The following is a 24,073-nucleotide window of genomic DNA, read 5'->3' on the forward strand; positions in this document are numbered from 1 at the left end:
AAGGCAATATATCTAGGATCGAGTGACTTAAAAATCTTCTTTATATGCATAATGTTCCTTTTTGTAATCTTACTTCTTGCTAATTAGTCTTCATATTTTTTATGCCATTTCTACTTTGGTGGGATAATAAGGTTGTTATGATTATGTGAAATAGAAGTGAAGGTTTCAAACCTTGTTTTTTATTTCTATTAAAGGCCAAATAATATTAAAAACAAAAAAGGACTACTTACAAGATGAAAGCAGTCAAAGTATCAAACATATGGAAAATATAAAAGAAGTTAAATGACCGAATACATTTAGTCGTTGTATAATGCAACATTTAGGCGTTCATAAAAAGAAAAGGAAAAAAAACAAGTCTTTGTTTTTTTATAAAATCCCGCCTATCTAAAAAAAAGTTAAACTGAATTTCTCTCGTTTATTACGCCACTCGTTCAGGGTGTCAAAGGGGTGGTAAAGCTGTGCTGGCCGGCCCTTAATACTTGTTCATTTTTAAACAGGCTCACTTGGTTTAACAAAAGTCAAAATCGGTTTATAATTGTCAGTTTGGTTCGGGTTGAAACCGGTTTCTTGAATGGTCTACGATCGGTTTTCAACTGGTTTTGGCCGTTTTTGTCAGGTTTTGATTCTGCTAACCAGTTTCTATATAGATAATTAGAAACCAGTTCTAAACATATGGTTTTAAACCAGTTCGGTTTGACTTTCGGGTCGGTTCGATTTTGCCCCACCTCTATTCATGCACGGTGATTCAAGCATACGTCGTCAACCAACAACCAACCATTCAACCAATACCTTAATAATAATTAGCCAGCTTCACCGTTATAAGTAGTACGTGTGAATCCTCGTATCTTCTCACTCTGTCTATATTCATTCTCACCAAAACTAATAATAATGGTATTACCTTTCGGCTACTTTGAGCTCATCCTCTCCGTCATATGCTACGTCTCTTTCCTTTTATTCCGGCAACGCCATGCACCGCTTTACGACTGGCCGGTGCTCGGCATGCTTCCGGCCTTCTTCCGCGGTGCGGGCAGAGTCCACGAACGCTGCACCGAGATTTTCAAGCAGACTGGTGGCACGTTCTTGTTCAAGGGTCCTTGGTTCACCCACATGGACATGCTAGCCACTGCCGATCCGTACGATGTGCACCATATCATGAGCTCAAACTTTGTAAATTTCCCAAAAGGTAACGAGTTTCGGGAGATATTCGAAGTTCTTGGTGATGGGATTTTTAATTCTGATGATGAGGTCTGGAGGGGTCATAGGAAGATTACTAATGCCTTGATTAATAATCAAAAGTTTCTCCGGTTTTTGGCTCGGATGAATTATGAAAAAATTGCTAACGGTTTGGTTCCGGTTCTTAACCACGTCGCGTCAAAAGGGGTTGTTGTTGACATGCAAGACGTGTTTCAACGCCTCACTTTTGACACGACGTGTATGTTTATAACAGGATATGACCTCGGGTGCTTATCTATTGATTTTAAAGACGTACCTTTTTCTCGGGCAATGGACGACGCCGAAGAAGTGATTTTTATTCGGCATGTTATGCCGAAAGCCGTGTGGAAGTTGCAAAGGTGGTTAGGTGTCGGGAAAGAGAAGAAGCTGAAGCGGGCTTGGGAGACGCTAGATGACGTCATCACGGGTCTTATCGCTCAAAAGCGAAGAGATTTGAGTGGTGGGGCCGTGTCAGGAGACGACGCGAATGGTGTTGACTTATTGACTTCGTTGATAACGGAGCAACGGTCGTATAGTGAGGGGATCAAACAAGATGATAAGTTTTTAAGAGACACTATCTTGAACTTGATGATCGCGGGTAAGGACACGACGAGCTCATCGTTGACTTGGTTTCTCTGGCTCGTTGTGTCCCACCCTGACATCGAGAAAAAGATTAGAGATGAAATAAGCTCGGTTATTCCAAAGAGTGAAGTTGGAAAACCTAGAATTTTCGAAGCTGAAGAAACCAATAAATTGGTCTATCTTCATGCCGCAATATGTGAAGCGTTAAGGCTTTACCCGCCCGTTCCATTCCAGCATAAGGCTCCGGTTAAACCAGATGTACTCCCAAGTGGTTTTCGTGTTGATCCTGATATGAAGGTGAGAATTGATTAAATCAGATTTAGGGTTCAGGATTTAGCGTTATAATCTATACTCTTTAATAAAAACCTACAATGTTTTGTCACTTGTCACTTCCACATTAATCCTTAATTCTTGTAATTTAAAACCAATTAAATCTCTAAAATCCTTTATTGCCATTTATTTGTTAATAACTATTAAATACTAATTTGAAGGATAGCAAAGAATTGAATAAATTAATAGATTGTTTTAAAAACTATTGTACAATGATTATCTATTAACATGCATGATAATTTATTGTTTTATTGTATTTTGCTTAATAATTAAATATTATTTTTTTCATCAATTACCCGTGTAGTACACGGGTCTCAAGGTAGTAAATAATATATTAATGTGAAACTAACACATAATGATCTTTACAATATTCAGATTATGTTCTCATTATATGCAATGGGACGAATGGAAACGATTTGGGGCGACTATAGCATGGAATTCAAGCCAGAGCGATGGATTACTGACAACCAGACGATAAGACACGAGCCATCGTACAAGTTCTTATCGTTCAATGCGGGCCCTCGGACATGCATTGGGAAACAAGTTGCCTTGACACAAGTGAAGGCAGTAGGTGCAACCATTTTGCACAATTATAAATTTGAAATGGCTAAAGGTCATATTGTGGCTCCTAATGTTTCGGTCATTCTGTACATGAGATATGGCTTCAAGGTAAAGGTTGCACCAAGATGGTCTTGACTTGATTTGGTATTTATCATGCTTGGTTGTTCTAAATAAAAGCAACTATCGTATAGAACACTCATGTTTGCTTTCAGGTTGAACAAAATAAAAAAATAAGAATGAAAATGTGTGTAACATGTAGACGAGTGTTGTAAGATTGTAATGTGTAAATTCAATCGATTTCAATCAGTTACTTTTTTTTTCTTTTCTCGAACTTTATATTAAATTGCCATCAAAACAATGAAAAACTCCCTTCACAACCGGAGAAGAGCCAACTACTAAGAGCCGACAAAACTAAATGAAATTAAAATCACACCTATTTGACTAGTTTAACGATTTATACTTAGATCTATGTTTATTTTAAAGAAAATGTAACATATTATGTACTGTTAATACATTGATTTTTATTCTCTTTTACACCTGTATCGCTATATTTTTTCCAAGAAGTGTAAATAGCAACACATTCAAATCTTATTCCAAATAATTTCTTCTCTTCTTTTATTTTGTCTATTATATTAGTATCTTAATTTCACCTGTAACAAAATTCATTTGGCACTCTTAGGTTTGGGCTAAAATTGAAAAACCAAATTCCAATTTTAATATGAAATAGATGTGTGTGTATACGGTAAAATTATATTATACACTTTTTTCTTGATTTTTTTTAAATCTTGCATTTTCATTTTTTGTTGTTGTCTACATATTTTTATCTTTTCTAAAATTCTTCAGTATCGAAGTCCTTAGGGATTATTTAATTTACACCATCACGTTGGGAAAAAAAAATTAAATTGGGTGGGGGTTGGGGAACATTGATTTTTATTTGTACTTTTTCTTTTTTCCTTTTTCTAATTTTATTATTTATATTTTATTTTCTATTTATTTAAAATTTGAGCTATGCTTGTTTTTTATTTCTAAATTTAAACTTTTAATCTCTTATAAAAATTTTTAAATTAACTCAAATAATATGAAATTAGAAAATAAATAGTTTCCAATAATAACTTGTTTGCTTATGAGAAAATAAATATAACAAATGATGAGTGGAAATGCAATGATGAATGTATAACCGGAGAGAAAATAAACTTTTTTAAATGATAAATGGTCGAAATTTGAATTTGCAAGCTAGATGTGTTTTCTTATCCTCCTGTTAGAGATGCTCGAGCTAGAATTCAACCTGATGCGTTGTATTGAACATTAACTACTAGAAATATGCTCGTATATGATCGTGATATATATATATATATATATATATATATATATGTACGGTCAATGATTACTGAATCCTTCAAATGGACTAGCGGCTAAATTCACTACAGAATACACTTGAAAATATGGTTGGACTTTAGTTACGATAAGGAAAAAGCTTGATTAAAAGCTAAGAATGCTCAGTTTTTTTCGATGAAGTGGGCGTTATTTCAGTTTATCACAGCTTAAGCAAATGGGGAGCGATAGGCATTATTGTACGTTTAAATGTTTAATCTTGTAGATCTCTTTCTTTTTTTTTAATAATTTCTCATGATGCAAATATCCTTTGCTACAATAAGGCTTTCAAGGAAATAAGGAGATTGATGAATCGTTATCATTAAACCTATGCAACCGAGCAAGAAGTCAGATATGATGGGTACACATTAGAGAGACCACATAGCATTGAGAAATGCTGGACCATTCTTATTTTCAAGAATGAAAAAAGCATGTTATTTGTGATTTAATCTTTTTTTTATTGAAAAGTTTTTCACAATTTATATAATTCATTTAAGCATTAGAAATAAAAAATAATACTGATAAACTAACACGTTATCATGGAAACCTGATAATTATGTAAGAATGAAATAACAAAGAAAGGTTCCATTTCGAGACAAAAGAATTGAGTAATTTTAATGAAACAATTGTACAACTTGATTAAAAACATTAAAAACAACAAAGATAGTGAATACTAAAATACGAGGAAAGTTAACGTATAAATTAAATTATTGTGCTAATTGTGATAATCAAGTAGTATAATTATAGAGTAAAGTGTCATTTTCGTCCTTGTGGTTTGGCATATAATGCGACTTTTGTCCAAAAAGTTTATTTTTTGCATATGGACCATCCACGTTTCCCAATTCTTGCCAATTACATCTAAATCACTAACTTCGTTAAATTTAATCGTTAAGATAGGGATAGACATGCTTTTTCACTTTTAATTTATTACTAGTAAAGTGTCAAAATCGTCTCTGAGGTTTAGTCACATTTGCGAATTTCGTCCAAAAATATTTTTTTTCGCAATTAGACCCTCGATGTTTCCCAACCGTTGCCAATTTCATCCAAATTGTTAAGTCGGTCTGAATTCAATATTAACTCAGGGGTGTTGTTGTTCTTTTACATGTTCATTTACATTATTATTATTATTATTATTATTATTATTATTATTATTATTATTATTATTATTATTATTGTTGTTGTTGTTATTATTATTACCCTCAGCTAAACCCTTTGTATGACTAAAAATAAAGAAGAATAAACTAACGGATACTATATTCGATTCAAACATAGAAATCGTGAGATGTTATATATGTCATCGATCAAACACATAATAATAATAATAACAACAACAACAATAATAATAATAATAACAACGTTAACAAACATATAAAAAACAGTAACACCCCTGAGTTAATGTTGAATTTAGACCGAGTTAACAATTTGGACGAATTGGCAACGGTTGAGAAACATCGAGAGTCTGATTGCGAAAAAAAATATTTTTGGACGAAATTCGCAAATATGACCAAACCTTAGGGACAATTTTGGCACTTTACTCATATAATAAAGAAAGAGGGAAAAGACATGTCTATCCCTGACTTAACGATTAAATTTAACAGGGTTAGTGATTTGGATGTAATTGGCAAGAATTAGGAAACGTGGATGGTCCATATGCAAAAAATTAATTTTTTGGACTAAATTCGCATTATATGCCAAATCACAAGGACGAAAATGACAATTTACTCATAATTATATATACAAAAATACAAAATAGTGCAATTTCATCTTAGTGTAATAATTACACTACGATGCAATTATATAATTACACCATGTCTATATATAATTACACTTAATTCTTACGATTAATATGATAATTTAATTTATATTTAATCCAAATCCTAAACATAGTTTCGTAATTAATTTACAGTAATATTTACTTACCTTCACTTAAAAACAATTCTTTTTTTTATCGGCCTCAAAAAAGAATTCTATATCTAGTCTATTCTTCTCTAGCCATCATACTATACTTTTTTGACATTTTACCATTTTCACCAAACTTTCACAAATATACACTTTTGTTAAAAAAAATTTTAGCTTTTAAACTTTGACCTCAAAACATTTAAACTTTCACAAACTTTACAAAGTATTTAGCCTTATAATTTTGTTCACAAAACTTTGACTATTATAAACCGGCCACAAAATAATTTTTCACTTTTAAACCCTAACACTTTTCCATTTTCATCTTTTGTGACGATATAATTATTTTTGTAGTACCGTAACAAACTGAACTGACACCGACCAAGTTTCCGTCACAACGGAACGGTTTAAAGCAGCTACATAGAGAGTTTGGATCATGTTTTGGTTTTTCAACAAGGTAGCCAAAGACGTTAGGATTTCTTGACGAATGGAGCTGTCGCAACACGTGTGGTCTTTATCTTGAAAAAGAAAATTGTACCATATAAAGCAATGTTGTAAAAGTCGTTAGGCGGTCGACTGGGAAGTTGCGAGTACTCTGGAGTAGTCGGGGATTACTCGGAAAATACCTAAAGAGTACTCGACCGAGGCGATGAGTACTCGATCTAGGCGGGGAGTAATCGGAAGTACTCAGCCGCCTACTCAAGAGTTTTACAACATTGATATAAAGTCAATTACTACCTATCGCTTATCTCTCTATTATATTAAAAAAAATATTAAGTACTTATATTATTGCATATACTATTAGAAATTAGAATACCATAGAAAAGTGAAAAATATAATTATCCGTCGGTAATAATTCAGTAATTAATTACATGGCCCAATTATGTAAAACGAAAACTATAAAATAAAGTGTTATTGAATTTTTGAATGCTAAAATCTACACAAATGAGCCCCTTATAAACGGTGTTCTAAATTTGACAAGTACATCAAAATTTCAAAATTATAAAATGTCAAATGAAAACTGAAATTAATACATTAAATAGGCTAATTATGGAAAGATTTCAATGTTGTGATATTTGAGGAGAAAGCTTGTTGATGAAATCAAATGCTTAAATGATAGAATTTTGGCCTGAAAACTAGTCCAAATCGCCTCAACAGGTTGCCACGCAACTCGGTTTGTCAAGTCCTTTCCTTTACCTGCTAGCGAGCCTTGTAATTCCACCCGTAGCTTAAGTTATATCCTTTTTTTTAATTTTGGGCCCTTTCAACCATGTTTTCTTTTATCGAACTGATCTATATAAGAGTTTGCTAACTCGTTGAGCAGTTCCTCACTAGTCAAAAATGGTTAGTTTCCACCATAAAATAGACTAATAGAGACTTTCGTTGGCAGATTACCTGGCAAGTCCAAATTTTATATTTGTTAGTTGGAACCAAGTTCTGGTCGACAGTCTCTTGGAAATTCATTGCTAATAAAAAAAGATTTTAGATGAGATTCAACTCAATCTTTTCACGTGTTTATCGGTGGAAACAAATTTCCAACATAATTTCTCTTTATAATTCGTTTATGATATTAAAGATAAAATTTGGATTAGATTTCGCCCTATACTTTACAGGCATTTATTAGTGGGAAATGCATGGTAGTAGGAAAGGTCGTTGGTAGTCCGTCAGAAAAATGTATATATCATGAACCAAATGCGACTGGTTTTAAGTAAATATTTTGTTTAATATTTATAGCATGAGCAAGTTCGTTTTAAAACCAATAATATATTAAGAACTGCAAATATTTATAATACAACTGTACACACTACATAAAATATAAACATAAGAAGTGAGAGAGGAAAGAAGGAAAGAGGTGTTTGCATAGCGTTCTTGTGTATTACATTTAAACTAATAAATACAAAGGAGGTGTCATGTAACATATCATTTCTTACACATATCTATGGATTAATATATAATACGAGGAAAACAAAATTGTTTTATGTTATTAAAAATTCATATTTTTCAAATTTAATGCTTCATGTAAAAACATACATAAATTATTAAAGAAAAATCACTAACAAAATTGATCAATTTTATTTTTATATGGACTAATAAAATTGATCATGATTACTATAAGGGTAATTAGTTAATGACGTGGCGTAGAAAAGCCAAAAAATTAGCGAGTCATGTTAATACATTAAGAGTAAAATAGGAAATACAATTTTTTCTTTTTGATTTTGAAATACTCCCTATCAAAAGAGAATATCGTATGTATTTCTCATATGCGGCATCCATCATAAAGTTGGACCATAAGGCCTTTATTTGAACATTATTGAAGCAAAACTAATAACTCGAACATTTATATCCCCAAATGGCTGTTGAACAATCATGATTGACAAAATTGCATATATGCATTTAAGTGCAAATCAAAGAAAAAAATTGGCCAATTAGATATTTGGATTTATATGTACTGTATTAAATTATTTATATATCATGTACATTTTAATCTTAACATGAGAACGTAGAAAATAATACCAATTTATAAAAAAAATGAGTACGTAAGAAATAATACCAACTGTAATACCAGTCTACATAAACAGTGATTTATAATAACAAAAAAAAACACTAAAAATTACAACAAAAGAATCAAAATTAAGAACAAAATAATAACAGCAAATTCCAGCAAATACTTATAACAACAAAAGAAAAAATTTAATAATAACAACAAAATAAATTAGCAAATACTTATAACGTCACATAATCGAAAATTAGCAAATACGAACAAAAAATAACAGCAAACACCTATAAAAATAAACCTAATAATAACAGCAAATTGATTCTCATTATTTTCATGTTAAGAATAAAATGTATTTGATCCTGTTTCTAGGGGAATGTTCATGTACATTTTAATCTTAACATGAGAACGTATGAAATAATACCAATTTATAAAAAAATGAGAACGTAAAAACAATACCAACTACAATACCAATCTACATAAACAATAATTTATAATAACAAAGAAAACAAGTAAAAAATTAAAACAAAAGAATCAAAATCAAGAACAAAATAATAACAGCAAGTACCAACAAATACTTATAACAGCAAAAGAAAAATCTAATAATAATAACAAAATATAAATCAGCAAATACTTATAATGTCTCATAATCGAAAATTAGCAAATACGAACACAAATAACAGCAAACACCTATAAAATTAAACATAATAATAACAGCAAATCGGTTCTCACTGTTTTCATGTTAAGAATAAAATGTATTTGATCCTGTTTCTAGTTTTTAGTCCCCGTATTACACATTTTTTTTTTGCATTTGTCTTTTCAATTAATGTGAGTATTTTTTTGGATTTTTAATTTAATTTACTGTAAGAAAGTTTGCTATATTCATTCAGAGTTATATAGTTGGACCTATTTTGATCCATTTATGTTCGTTTATGTTCCTTCATTATGCACGTTTATGTTCATTTTTGGAAGAAATATTGAATGAGTGGTCAACTTAATGTTTTATATTAGTTTGTTTGTGTTCATTTAAAGGGTGTTCATTTATATTCGTTTATGTTTATTTGTGTTTATTTATATTTGCCCATATATGCTCATTTACATGTTTTCAATTATGTTAGTTGTTAGATTTTAAATAAACAAACATAAATAAACACGAACACGTTCATGTTTAAACAAACTAACACAAACATAGATATTTGTCCGGCTAAGTGTTTGTATTCATGTAATCAATCAATAGTAATTCAATATATAATAATAGTAACCCTAAGTTAGGAACTCATTATTGAGACAAATGCATCTCATTTCCTTGTTTGTTGACTTTTTAAGTCCTTTCAAGTCCTTACCTGTAGAATACCATAACACCACATGGCTCTGGGGTGACTTGTGGCTTGTGGTGGCTTTAAGAGCATCTTAATCGATTCTTTAAATTTATGTGAGTGTATGTTTCATTTTTTAGAGTATGTTTTTGAGCGGCTATAAGTAGAGGAGGGAGAAAAAATTTACTGATCATAGTTAAATTTGGAAATACACTGTTCGTACTCTAAAATTTTTTAATATTTTCAAACCCGAAAATCTGACCAATTTAAAATTTTTGGTTTTGTTTATATATATATATATATATATATACCCAATTGAGTTGTGAAAACTCTAGAAACCCATTTTCAACCACATGTTTTTAATTAAAGTTTAAATCTTGTGGTCCATAATTAAAGTGAATAAAAAATGTAAATATAAATATAATTTTTTCTCTCTCTTGAAAACATATATAAAAATTAGTAAAAAAATGTTAAAAAATAGCAAAGCAATTTTTTTTTAGTTTTTGATATTTTGTATTAAATGTTACAACATATATTACGTGTGTAACAAAAAAAACAGAAAAAAACGATGTTTAATAGGGTTTTCATAACTCAAGTAAGTTTTCATTCTATACGTCCCCTACACACACACACACACACACACACACACACACACATATATATATATATAGGTGGGATCAAATGAAAACTCCTTTTACAGAGAAAAACTTAAAAACTCCTAAAAAATTATTTTTAACTTTTTTTTTAAAGTTTATTTTTTTTCTATTATTCTTATATGTTGTTATTGGTTTCAAAAAAAAAAAAGCCTTGTCGGTAACCTCATCGGTGCAGTGTACATGTGTAATAGTGTGCATTGCATATATGTAAAAGTGTTGTATTGCATAGAATACTACACTATTGAACATATTTGATACACACCATTATATATATATATGCAATATAAGACTAATGTAACATCTCGAAAAAACCCATATTTATTTTGGATTAAAGTTGTCAACTTTGAAAGTTGAAGGATTAAAAAATAATTACAAAAGACAAGTAATGAGAAAAATAAGATAAGAAAAAGAAATCATCTTATCTTAAGGAAATAAGAAAAATTTCCATCCCACGTGGAAAGAAGAAAGAAATTGAAGCTCTTTATAAGGAAGCAAGTTTCCAAAGAAATGTTTTAATGTGGCTAATCACTCTCCATAGTCCTAGAGGAGGGTGCGAAGCACCCGACGCGCACGGACTCGGACTCGAACTCGGGCGATGGGCGTAATGTGGCGTTTTGATGGCGCACTTTGCACGCTCGCATCGCCGCGAGCCGCTTTAGTATTTTTGAAAAATGGAAGTATGATCAAGAAGTGGCAATTTATCAAAGACGAGGGACTAAAAATAAAAATTTGAGTTCTGGAACCCATCGCGCTACGCGATGGTCTATGATGACGCAGCAACACGTGTCACGATAGAGGGACACGTGGCAGACGCTAGGGCTGAGTTAACAGCCACGCGTCAACCCCCTGCCATCGCGCTACGCGATGGCTTAAGACAAGGGACCATCACGCTACGCGATGGTACCCAATTTCGGCTATAAAAGGGGAGGCTCACGACACTTCAACTCACAACTCCAACACACATTTTCACACACTTTTATACACACTAATCCTCGGTTTACGTGCCGGTCTCGTGGAACATGCCAAGCTCCGAAGCTTTGACGGTTTAAGAAGTAGTACGCGATATAGAGTAGAAGTGCCGCTCAATCAGTCTTAACCAGCTAACTCTAAATACCCGTACGAGGTAGGAGTTCTGTTTAAATTATTATTTTATTATTATAATAATAGCTTAGACCATAGTCGAGGGTATAGCCCAAATCTTGATCACTGTTAAGTATAATATAACTTTTTATAAGCAAAGGTTATAGTTAATTATAGTTTCTTCATGATTAAGAAACGCAATCATTTACATGCAAGAGGTATAGTTAAAATAGTATTTCTTAATGATTAAGAAATATACTATTCATTTACACATGTTGTAGTTAAAGTAATGTTTCTTTCTGAAGAAGAAACCTGGTATATAATTAATAAATAAACAAAAGGACTATCGGTCCAAATGTTTTATACAAACAAATAAATTGTCAAGGTTACAGCTATACAAAACAGACTACGGGGTCTGAAGCTAGATCGTTGATCTAGATCTTTATACAAATGTTAATCTCGTACTATAGGTCCGAGATAACAGTCAATCAATCAAGAAAGTTGAAATCAGAAACAGGAATCAGTAACAGAAACTGATTTACAGACAGGGGTCAGTAACCAAACTGATCAATATACAGGAATCAGTGTCAGAAACTGATTACAATAATAAAAGGTGAATAGGCCCCAAACTTTTACAACTCTTTTAGAGTCTGAACTGTTTACATAGGATTTACGAATCCTTAAAACTTTGTGTTACAATAATAAGAAACGGGCATACTCAGATTAAAAGTATACATGTGTCTGGATCCATTCATACATGGTGACTTGGAGTTCCCCGAGGCCATGCATGTCATCAAACACGCCTCAGGAAGTCTACGGACTGTTAAGAGAAATGATATTGTGTATATGATTAATTGTACATGTACTTAGGGTAATTTTAACCCAATTGAGTTGGGTGCCTAACGAGTATTGTCACAAAGGTATTATTGTTGTTTTCACAATGGTATTGAACTGAGTCAGCGTAATTCACCGGTTGTGTGCTGACGTATTCCCCCCCCCCCCACATTTCAGGGAACTGTAAAGAATAGAACTGACAGGCAAGACTGATAGAAGATTGGAGACGTAGTCATTAGAGGTGATCTGATGGCTCAGATATTCAGAATATTATAAAGAATGATATTTTCAAAAGATATGTATTTAAATTATCAAACAGGTATTCAACTCCCGAGTTTTTAATATAATAATATTTTATCTGAAAAGACTTCCGCTAATAACCCGCAACTCTGATATATTTTCAAACCAGATACCAACCCAGGACGTCGCACCCAGGCCCTAAGTCGAGGTGTGACAACTAATACACACATCGAATACACATTAGTACGTATGTGTAATATAACATTAACGCACATGTGCACTACATCGACTTTTATTTTTTCCCATATAATATAACACTACTACACATTGAATATATGCAATTAAACATTATTGAACTTAAAAATACATAGTAATACACACGTGTAATACAACGGTATCGCACAATAATACGTATGTGCATTACAGCGGTTTTTTTAATTTTTTTCGAGTGAAGGGTAAGAAACTATAAGAATAATGGCAAAAACAGAATTTTGAAAATATATTTTTATTTTTAATTAAAAATAATTCTTTAAAAGTTTTTAAATTTTCTCTTTAAAGATGAGTTTTCTCTTGATCCATACTCCACACACACACACACATACACATGTATTTTAGCCCATACAATAGTCCATATATATATGGGTTAGGTTAAAATAAAAACCCACTTGAGTTGTGAAAACTTTAGAAACTCATTCTCAACCACATGTTTTTAATTAAAGATTAAATCTTGTGGGTTACAATAAAGTTAATAAAAAATGTAAAGATAAATATAATTTTTTCTCTAGCCTGAAAACATATATAAAAATTAGTAAAAAAAAATATTAAAAATAGTAAAACAATTTTTTTTAGTTTTCAATGTTTTGTATTAAATGTTACAACATATATTACGTGCGTAAAAAAAATATTACATAGGGTTTTCATAACTTAAGTGAGTTTTCATTATATACTTCCTGTCTCTCTCTCTATATATATATATATACACACTAGCTTTTAGCCCGCGTGTTACGCGGGTTACTTTTAATTTTTTTTAAATTATTGTGGATATATATTTTTCATGTATGATGTGTTTATGTATTAAAATTAAAGGTCACATGAACGTATAAAGTATATTATATTTATTAGTTGCAGTTAAAGTATAGTTTGTTTTATTTTTCATTTATATTTTAAATGAGGTCTCATGGGTATATCAGTTAATGTGGCATAACATTCTATTGTTTAAGATACGAATTATCAGGTTCATTTACATGAATGTATAAAGTATGCTATATGGTTTGTGTTATTTATGTTTGTGTGGTAAGCTTTATGCTTAATAATTCATTACAGTTGTTTCGATGTATTGTGCTTGCTTATATTATATTCAATTATAGTTGTTTATTAGAATGATTTAAATAAAGGAATTTGGATTGTAGTATAACATGAATACGAATGGAGAAAAGCTAACATGGAAAAAACAGTCTTCCTAATAAGAAAAGGTAACCACTAATGAGCTCCAAAGAAGCAACCTTTAGTTTTGTTAGGAAGTGAACTCAAACAAAGACAAATTAGCAAAAGTTTTGACCTTTTGCTGAGAAGCCTTAAAAGTACTATTTTTTTTTAACATTTGCATGAATGGAAAATAGTAATTTACGGGATGATGTGGAAAAAGAAGGTAGAGATGGATTTTTACCAAATAGGATCCTACCTAAGAACATTCTCATTTAACCCCCTTTATTTATGTGATGGGTGCTTTTAAAATTTAGAGAGTGATTTAGGGTGCTGTTGTGAGTGAATGGTTTTTATATTTTAGAAAAAGTTGTGATTTTTCTGTATATTTAAAAAGCTACTGTTCATCCCCTATAATTTTTTTAATATATTTTGAAAGTGGTTGTGAGTGAAGGAAAGAGAAAATGTAATGATAAAAGGTATAAAAAGTATTATTTAATTGAAATGAAAAGAGAAAATGTTATGAGTTTTAGTGTAATTTTTGGTTTAAGAATAGATTGTGGGATGAGAATGCTCTAAGAAGAAGTTGGGGTTTGATACACGGCATTTGGTGACCATTTATCTGGTTTTGTTAAATACAAAAGTTCCTCCCAATGTTGCTTTGCTGGTATGCTTTGAAAAGGCAATGGCAACTTTCCTGATAAATATTTCTTAAAAATCTTTCCAACACTGCATATCAAGGTAAATAAAAAATCAATATTTTAATGATTCATGTCAAAAATCTATTTAAATTCAACAATTTCATGATTCATGTTTAAAAACAAAACAACAATAACTTTCATGATTCAATAATTTTATACATCATGTAAAAATCTTTCTAAATTCAATAGTTTCATGAATCTGGAATATGCTTAAAAGACCAACAATATTTATGATACAATAATTTAAAAAAAAATAAAAAAAAAAATTCATGATTCTTGTCAAAATTCAAAAATTTTCATGATTCATGTTTAAATAGATTAAAATTTTTAAGTCCAATAAATTTCATGGTTCAACAATTTTTTATAACAAATTCAATAACTTGCATGATTCAGGTCAAAAGTAAATATATAAATTCAATAATTTTAATGATTCATGTAAAAAATCTATCTAATATCAGTTTCTGTGTTTTGCTACTTCGTTTATTCTCACTATGCACGTGTATGATTTTCTTTCATTCTGCAGATATATTACTTTACGGTTTCAGTAAAAAAATTTGTAAGGTTATAACAGATGGTGTTTGTTACCATGTGTGTGATGATCTCTTGTTCAGTAGTTCGTTGATTGTGAGTGAGACCATCTCTTGGTTTTGATGTGTGGCTGCCAGTTTTTGTCAAATAAAATAAACTGCTCGTCTTCTTATTGTTATCAAATTAGTTGCTGAGCCTTTGTATCTGCTACTCTGGCTGATATGATCGCCACTATATCTCCAGCTACTGTTGACTCGTTGATCAGGTCAATCTTATCGGGCCAGGTTATAAGCATTGGTTTGCCACTGCATGAGAATATAAGGGTTAGTGTGCATTCTACAATAGGCATGGGAGTTCAATGTAACAAAGAGCTCATGAAATCAGTCAAAAGTTTAATTTATGTGGGAGCTCCAGTTGTATTCCTTAGGTCTTCTCCCTATAATAAGTCAAAAAAGTTTAAATGTTCGGATAAAATGAAATAAAGCATCTGTCTATTTTAGAAATCCAAGTTACATCCTAAAAAACATTGGTGCAACAAAGAAGTTTCCGTTTACAACTGTTTAAAAGAAAAGTCGAACCCGAGCCAGGTCTTGAATATCATTCTCTTTGTCATAGTTACAAGGTATTGTATTAATTTACTACATAAGCTGAGTTACAACTTTCACATGGCAAACAAAGTTGTCATATTTAAAAACAAAGTTATATTTAATGGCTTTGCCTGGATCAAACCGGAATTCACTAAAAAACAATAAATCCATCCAATTATTAAACTAAACCGGATGATAACAAAATTGAAAAAAATTCTACAAAACCGTATGCCATCATGTGAATTTTCTAAAAGGTACGTGTGTTCCCGCTTCATGTTCCTTTTTCACTAATCACTTCTCAAATTTAATTTCTCAAATTTAATGTCAGATGAATAAAAAATCAAATTTGTATATTTTTACCTTATTGAATTTTATTTGAAAGTTATTTTAGACATGAGGCTTCTCTTCCAAGAATTGGGCCTAGTTAAAGAAATTAATAACTATATTGGATTTTGTAGTATGTTATTGTTTATAAAAGTTACAATATCGGTTTGAAGCTACATACGAAACAAAATAAAGATAGTAAGTTGAAAAGAAGTTTACCATAGAGCCCAACACTTCAAGACCTGCTGACCTTAACCTTAATGCTCTGCCATCTCTTGAAGAATATAAACCTTTCTAGGATTCCTCATATGTTCAACACAATTAGGATTAGGAATGACTTGAAAATTAATCCCCTTAAAAAAATAAAGAAAACACATAAAATGAAGGCATTCAAAAAGTTATTATTTACCACAGACCAAACTATAGAATTAGCATGATCAAATGTAGGGAGACCACAAATATTAACATATAACCCATGCATACTTTTTCTTCACGAATCAAATCCACCATCTCAAAATCTCATCACACTTCTCACCATCTAATAAAAGAAGATATGATCCGCCACTTGTCAAACATATAAAGCATTTGCACATGTGTCAATCATAGAAGCCATTTTGCTGACATGGCTTTCATTCAGCTTGTCCACATCTGTTTACACAAAGCTTCCTTTAAAAGCTTCATAAAATACTGGGTTTTTCTAGCCCCTTCACCAGATTTAAATTTCAAATGCAAATCGATCTACTTCTTCATTTCTCTCTACTTCATCCTTTTAAAGAAATCAAATGTTCTAGGGTTGATATGAGTCTGGTTAACCTGATACTCAACGTCTTTATTCAGGTTAGGGTTTAGGTGTTTTATGTTCTCAGTAATCTCTTCTCTTGATTATCTATTAATGAAACCCTGTTAACATTGCAATTTGCTTCTGTTAATTAATCTTTTATACCTTGGTGTGGCTTGTGGTCTTATTCATTTTCCAATCAATTCATTATCTTAAAATCAATCCTAATCGGCTTTTTTTAATGGGAATTTGTTGCATATTGTTTCTTGACAGAATTACAGAAATTGTCATTTATTTTTCACCCAAATTTCACTCATTGTCTCTCATCTTCAAAATTGATCCTTTTTGTCCTTTATGTTTCAAAATCCGACACCCTTTTGTCCTTTTTGCCTAACCCGGTTAGATTATGTCGTTAAGTCATGTCAGTTGCTACTCACGTGAGGGCATTTCGGTCTTTTCAGCTATCCTTCAAATTTCCCCCAATATATAAACGACCCTAACCCCCTGACCATTCAATAATTCATCTTCTTCATCCTCGCTCTTCGATAAGTTAGGGTTCATGTGACATCTGCCCAATCCGACCCGACCCAGGTACCCGTTTTCGAATCCGATTCTTTTTATGATTTAAAATTTGATTCTTAATCTTTGTAAATTTAACATTGAATAAATTATATATTTTTATATTACTTACTAATAATAATAATTCCTTTCCGCCGTCTCGCCCTTTCTCTCTTGTCGCCATCCCGCCTCCTTTCTCTCTTGTCGCCATCCCGCCTCCTTTCTCTCTTGTCGCCATCCCGCCTCCTTTCTCTCTTGTCGCCATCCCGCCTCTTTTCTCTCTTGTCGCCGTCCCGCCCCTCTGCTTAACCCTTGCGCCTGAAACCCCTTTTTTCTCAACTCTTTGTTTGTCCTTTGGTTCTTCCCGCCTAAGGACGTCTGCGCAGCTCCACGCGCCAGACTCCTAACAAGGAAGCCTGCGCGAAGGCCAACTGTTCCTGCGATACGCGAGGCGAACTGTTCCCACAGCGCGCTAAGAATTGTAGTTCTTCCCGCGACGCGCTAAGGATTATAGTTCTTCCCGTGGCGCGCTAAGGATTATAGTTCTTCCCGTGGCGCGCTAAGAATTGTAGTTCTTCCCGCGACGCGCTAAGGATTGTAGTTTTTCCCGCGACGCGCTAAGGATTGTAGTTCTTCCCGCGGCGCGCAAAGGATTGTTCTCTGTCTGCCTTCGCCCTCGCGCGCGCTCGAGTCTTCTCGCGCTAAGACACTTAAGTCTTTTCTTCAGTTTAGGTCAGCCTGTATGCTTTTGAAATATCTTATCTTTGGTTTGAGCACTGTAGGTCAGTTCCGACATCTGTCCGAAAAGCCACTTTCGGCGCAGCATGCGCACCAATCCTATTGGTTGACAGAAAAGGTGACTGACATTATCTTTTGAAATCTTCTTTTGCACGTCTTGAACAGTGTTTATCTGACTTCTCCCATGCTTTGACCTATAATCTGTCAGCTTTTCCCCATCCCCTGCAGCTGCCGGCATATCTTTTGATATCTTTTGCTTTTGTTTTCTTGTGCTTTTTAATATCTTTTGCTTGATTTGTTAAGATCTTTTCCTCCTTTTAAGGGATTGTGTTCCCTAGGGTTTTCCTATAAATTAAACTATTTTCTTGTAACACTACACACACTACACTTAAACTCTCCCCAAATCTCTCTCCCTTTGTTTCTCGGCAGCGCCTCCAACTCCTCTCTTTGCCTCCGTCTTCTCTTCTGTTCTGCCCAGAATCTCGGTAAAAATAAATATATATATTTTGTTTTAATTTGTTTAACTAAAATCGATACTTACTGCATAAATTCAAGTCATAGAAACCAATCGTTAAACCAATAACCTCTTATTTATAGGTTAACTTTCGCTTGTTTAAAAGTTGGTTCTTGCATTATCTTTCAACACACCTTTTTCAGGTGAGTAATCTCGTACTTAATCCCCTTTTATTTTTAACGTTTTGGGATGTTCATGTGTTCGTACAACTCGAGTCTTAAACTTGTTTATGAAATTTATGTGCGCAAAACCCCATGTGTTATGGACGTTTACTTTGCTGTTTATTTGTATGTGTGAATCATTAACCGCTTTGTTCGGCCTATTCCGAAGTTTTCATGGATCCATTAGATGAACACGGGAGACCTATCGTTTACGGTTTTCTTGTTTTGTTTACACTTGCACGTATTTATTCGTTTTTGTGCTCGATTGGGAGCACGGATTGAACTATGAGCTATGATCTATTCAGGCTTGATCACAATCTGATTACACCCTATGTTAAACCCCAATTAAGCACATGTTGCGCGCAGTGTTTGTTTATTATCCATTTATATCTATTAAACTTGATTTCTCACCGACACGCAAGTGTTGACGTTTTATTTTAACACATGTTCAGGTTTGCTGTAGCTGCTTTTGGGAATCTCAAGGACACGTAGGATGTTTCTTTTTCTTTGGACCTAGATTAAAAATGTAACAAGACAAATTATGTTATTTGAATATTTTAAGTTATGATATGATTTATGTTACTTTACGAGTTGTGTCATGCGCAAGCGCAATGAAAATGTATTTATTAAATATTGACACCCAAATAGTGTCACGAGTAATGAAACAATACGTGGCGCCCCGATGTATAATCCGCCGTCGGTCGGGGTGTTACAGTTCAGCCACAAAAAGACCGATCATCAACTCCGATGGGTGATTCGGGCTGGGTCGTACGCGACACAACCGAAGAATATGACCTCGATGCTCTATACGGTAATGTTGCGTCTTCCGCAACAATTTGTAACCCTAGGTGTGATTAACCATTGATTAACTTAAATTTTTTTTTTTGCAGGCTTATATCCTAGTTATTTCAGTTTGTGCTTGCATACTGGTGGTAGGTTATCAACACCTCCAAACCGTACCTATGTTGGAGGTAAGGTAACATTTGTGGACTTGATAGACATAGAAAAGTTTTCAATTCATGAGCTTGATCTGATGTTGGATATGTTAGGCTACAATGGGAAAATGCCAATGTACTACCAGTTCTTGCATCTTGAAAAGAACTTAGACAATGGCCTTGAACACCTAAGTAGTGATAGAGATTGTTTGGAGTTAGCTAGACATGTGGAAGAGCATAAGATCATCCATGTTTATACCACTCATGGTATTAAAAACATAAAGGAATTGTTTACCTCACCAACTAAGTCTAAGTCCATCACTATTGAAGAGATTGATGAACATGGACCATTTTCTATTGTGCCTTTAAAGTTAAATAAAGATGTTGGGCAATCTAGTGGGGCTGGGTTGGATGCTAGGCAATCTAGTGGGGCTGGACATGATGTTGGGCAATCTAGTGGGGCTGACAATGAGGACATAGATGTTGGTCATTTTAGTGGGTTTGGAAATGACAATCAGGATATAGATGTTGGTCATTCTAGTGGGTTTGGGAATTATCAAGAGGATGTAGACATTAGTGAGCAAAGTAGGCTTGGGAATGAGAAAGAGGATATACAAGAGAATAGGGTTGACAATGAGGATGATGATGATACGTATATTGTGGATGAGGAGAATAACATGACAGACCCTGAAGTGGACATAAGTGATTACAGATTGAATGTTGATACATATGTTGAAGATGGGGATGATTTAGAACCACTAGATTTTGCTGAGGATGTAATAGACAATGACAAGTTTCTTAGTGGGTTAGAATCAGATAAGAATGAGACCAGCAATAGGAAAAACATTCTTCACAGTATAAGAAGATCCAATGAAAATATGTCAAACTTTTATCTTGGTCAGGTATTTGGAAGAAAAGAAGAGGCTAAGAAGTTGATTAGACAACATGCAGTTGAAAGCAGAAGGTTAATTAAAATTAAACAAGATGATCACATAAGAGTAAGGGCAGTTTGCACTGGTTCTAAGCCAAAATTTGAGGTTGATGACTGTGGGGTGCATGTTGCTAGCCAACAGAAATCTAAAAACAAAAAAGAGAAAGGCAAAGGGGCTGCAAAGGAAAAAGGAAAAAGTAAAAGGGATAGTGGGAACAAAAAGAGAAAGGGGAAGGGGCTAGTGGGAACAAGAGCCGAACTACATGATAGTGGTAGGGGCAAAAGGACAAAGTCACATGCTTATCAATGTCCATGGGTCTTGTTTCTCTCCAAAAGTAAAAGATTTTCAAAGTTGGGTTGTTAGGACATTAAATACCAACTACACATGCATTCAATCAAGGAATATATATGCTTTCACATCCACTTTTCTATCTGAACAGATGTTAGAACAGATTGAAGAAAACCTTAACATCCCTGTTAAAGCAGTTCAAGATCAATTTAGAAGGAAGTATGGTGTTAGTGTTCATAAGATGAAAGCATACAGGGCCAAGATGAAAGCAAAGAGAAAAGTTGAAGGGGACTACAAGCAACAGTATTCTTTTCTTAGGGATTATACTGCTGAGTTGGTTGATAAAAATCCAGGTAGCACTGTTAAGATTGAGGTTGAAGTACCATCAGCTCATGAAGCTACAACCAGACAGTTCAAAAGGATATATGTTTGTTTGGCTGCTTTAAAACAGGGGTTTAAAGCATTAGACATGAATTTGATTGGTCTAGATGGTGCATTTATGAAAGGCATCTTTCCTGGTCAAATGCTTACTACAGTGGGTCTTGATAGCAACAATGGAATCTACCCTGTCTGCTATGCAATTGTGGAGTCAGAAAGTTTTAGCTCATGGACTTGGTTCTTAGAGCTTATGGCAGATGGTCTGGAAATAGGAAGCAATTCAAGGTTTACTTTCATGAGTGACAGGAAAAAGGTAAGAAATTAAAGGTTCACTTGCTATTTGTCATTATGTTATTTGTTAACCTTTGTTTATGTTGAACAGGGGCTTCTTCAAGCCATTCAAACTTTGTTTCCTTGTGCCAAGCACAGATACTGTCTTAGGCACATCCATGAGAATATGAAGCTTGCAGGATATAGAGGTGTGCTGTACAAAAACATGTTATACAAATGTGCTACCTCAACAACCAAACCTGAGTTTCTTACTGTAATGAATGAGTTAAAGGAGTTCAACAAGGAAGCACACTTGTGGTTGTCAAAAATAGTACCTCAATCCTGGTCCAGGTCACACTACTCTGGTTAGTATTTAAAGACTTTATCAATAGTTTGTATGTTTGCGATACTAATTAGACTGTCTGCTTATTATCTTGTGTAATCCTTTAACAGGATTGGCAATTTCTGATGTAATGATTAACAACATGTGTGAGTTATACAATGGCAAGATTGTGGAAGCCAGGGACAGGCCCATCATATCTGCACTTGAGTATGTAAGGGAGTATTTAATGAGGAGGATTGTGATTGTGCTTGGGATTATTGATAAATATGAAGGCCTGCTTACACCTAGGGCCACACAACTGTTTGAAGCAATCCAGAAACAAGCAAATCATTACAGTGTGCAGTGGAATGGAGGGGATCTATATGAGGTGAGTGGAAAACCTACTGATCCACGTGTTGTCAACTTGGCAATGAGGACTTGTAGTTGCATGGGCTGGGAAATTACAGGTATGTTGATTACATTTGGTTTGAATTAATTGTAGAAAGTTGCCTTGTTTATATGAAGACTTGTATTTGGTACAGGTATGCCCTGCAGACATGCTGTGGCTGCACTTTGGTTCATGGCTGTTAATGAAGGAAGGGTGGGGCATTAGAAAGTTGGGTTCACCCGGTGCACACAATGGACAGGTGGAAGTTGGTTTACTCCTTTTAAAGTAAATCCAATAAATGGGATGACTTTGTGGACAAAATGTGAGGCTCCTACAACCATTGTAGCACCCAAGCACCACACCATGGCAGGCAGACCTAAGAAGGCAAGAAAGAGGTCAGTTGTGGAAAAGGATGATATACCAGCAACTGGCAAATTGACAAGGAAGAACACCTTTGGAGCATGTAGCAGGTGTGGGAGCACTGGCCATAATGTGAGGACTTGCACAGGCCCACTAAAGAAGAAGGGAAAAAAGGCAGCTTAATGGGATCCTGCTTCACTAGATCTTCATTTGGTTATCTTGCCTTAGTAATGTTTTTTGGTTGTGTACTTTGAACCCTCTAATGATTTTGTGTATTTTAAAGTTTGTGGCAGCACTTGACTTTATTAGGTGTGGTAACTGGTTATGGTTATGTATTGTGAACAACTTATGTTATGTGAATTATGAGGTTTATGTTGATTTGGTTATGTTTGAGGTTGTGTTAAATACTTTGACTTCAATAAGTTTGACTTGATTAAGTTTGACATGAATAATTTTGACTTTGTGTATTGCAATTGTGCACCAGAGTATGACAAATGGTTGTGGTACAAACTTGTGCATTATAGTACTTTCATTAATCTACAAACTGTACATCATGTTGCTTGGACATACAAAAGAGATACAAAAGACATGTACTTTGCACCTAAAACCAACCTAAACCAACCCCAAAAGATGATAGCATCCAAAAGACAACTTAACTATCAACAGCCAACCCCACATCCAAAAGACTACCTATCAACAGCCAAACCCACAACATTACTTGTCTGCACCTTGAACCAAAAGAAGATACAAAATAAACCCTATCCAACTAACCATCAGCAACTTCTTAAGCTTCATTGCGTCGGATTCACTTGCTTTCAGTTTCCCCATAAGCCTTTCATTCCCAACTTCAAGGTTGTCCTTAACCCTAAGCAAGCCCGAAATGATGTCAGCACATCTTTGACACTTACGATCGTACCAGCCAATGAAACCACATCTTGAATTTTGGATTTTCACATAAAAACAAGATTTTAGACAAAGAATGTAAAAAACCGTAATTATCATCAATTACCTAGTCAGGACATGAATAGAAAGGCCGACCAGGATTCCTGTCGGTCCACGACGTGAGGATGATCGCCGTTTTCCCACAATTGCAGAGAACCATGGTCGGAACGTTTCTGGATTGCAGAGAGAACCTAGGGATTGTTGAAGGTGAGTAAATGATCGGTCAGGGGTTAAGGTGGGTATATATTGGGGGAAATTTGAAAGGTAGCTGAAATGACCTAATTGCCCTCGCGTGAGTAGCAGCTGACATGAGTTAACAAGAAAATCTAACCAGGTTAGGCGAAAAGGACATAGGGTGTCGGATTTTGAAACGTA

The 24,073-nt window shown here is 33.7% G+C and overlaps 2 protein-coding genes across 2 annotated transcripts; both read left to right on the top strand.

Annotated features, from left to right (window-relative positions):
• The first annotated feature begins 726 nt into the window (after positions 1–726).
• LOC143538493 (alkane hydroxylase MAH1-like) lies at positions 727–2,820 on the top strand. Its single transcript, XM_077032049.1, has 2 exons — positions 727–2,091; positions 2,500–2,820. Exons 1-2 carry the CDS (start codon positions 889–891, stop codon positions 2,818–2,820), a joined length of 1,524 nt encoding a protein of 507 aa, XP_076888164.1. The 5' UTR covers positions 727–888.
• An 18,369-nt stretch (positions 2,821–21,189) lies between these two features.
• LOC143538507 (uncharacterized) lies at positions 21,190–22,621 on the top strand. The gene is made up of 4 exons (XM_077032060.1): positions 21,190–21,729; positions 21,799–22,051; positions 22,140–22,475; positions 22,551–22,621. Exons 1-4 carry the CDS (start codon positions 21,190–21,192, stop codon positions 22,619–22,621), a joined length of 1,200 nt encoding a protein of 399 aa, XP_076888175.1.
• Positions 22,622–24,073: the final 1,452 nt, after the last annotated feature.

This window comes from Bidens hawaiensis, unplaced genomic scaffold (assembly GCF_021521415.1).
Source record: "Bidens hawaiensis isolate Kalapana, Puna unplaced genomic scaffold, B.hawaiensis_p1.1 tig00011635_1, whole genome shotgun sequence".
Taxonomy (NCBI): Eukaryota; Viridiplantae; Streptophyta; class Magnoliopsida; order Asterales; family Asteraceae; genus Bidens; species Bidens hawaiensis.

Coding starts and splice junctions, on each gene's coding strand:
- LOC143538493 (XM_077032049.1), top strand. CDS start 889: ATGGTATTACCTTTCGGCTACTTTGAGCTCATCCTCTCCGTCATATGC. Junction 2,092..2,499: donor GTGTTGATCCTGATATGAAG/GTGAGAATTGAT, acceptor TACAATATTCAG/ATTATGTTCTCATTATATGC.
- LOC143538507 (XM_077032060.1), top strand. CDS start 21,190: ATGTTAGAACAGATTGAAGAAAACCTTAACATCCCTGTTAAAGCAGTT. Junction 21,730..21,798: donor TCATGAGTGACAGGAAAAAG/GTAAGAAATTAA, acceptor TATGTTGAACAG/GGGCTTCTTCAAGCCATTCA. Junction 22,052..22,139: donor GTCCAGGTCACACTACTCTG/GTTAGTATTTAA, acceptor ATCCTTTAACAG/GATTGGCAATTTCTGATGTA.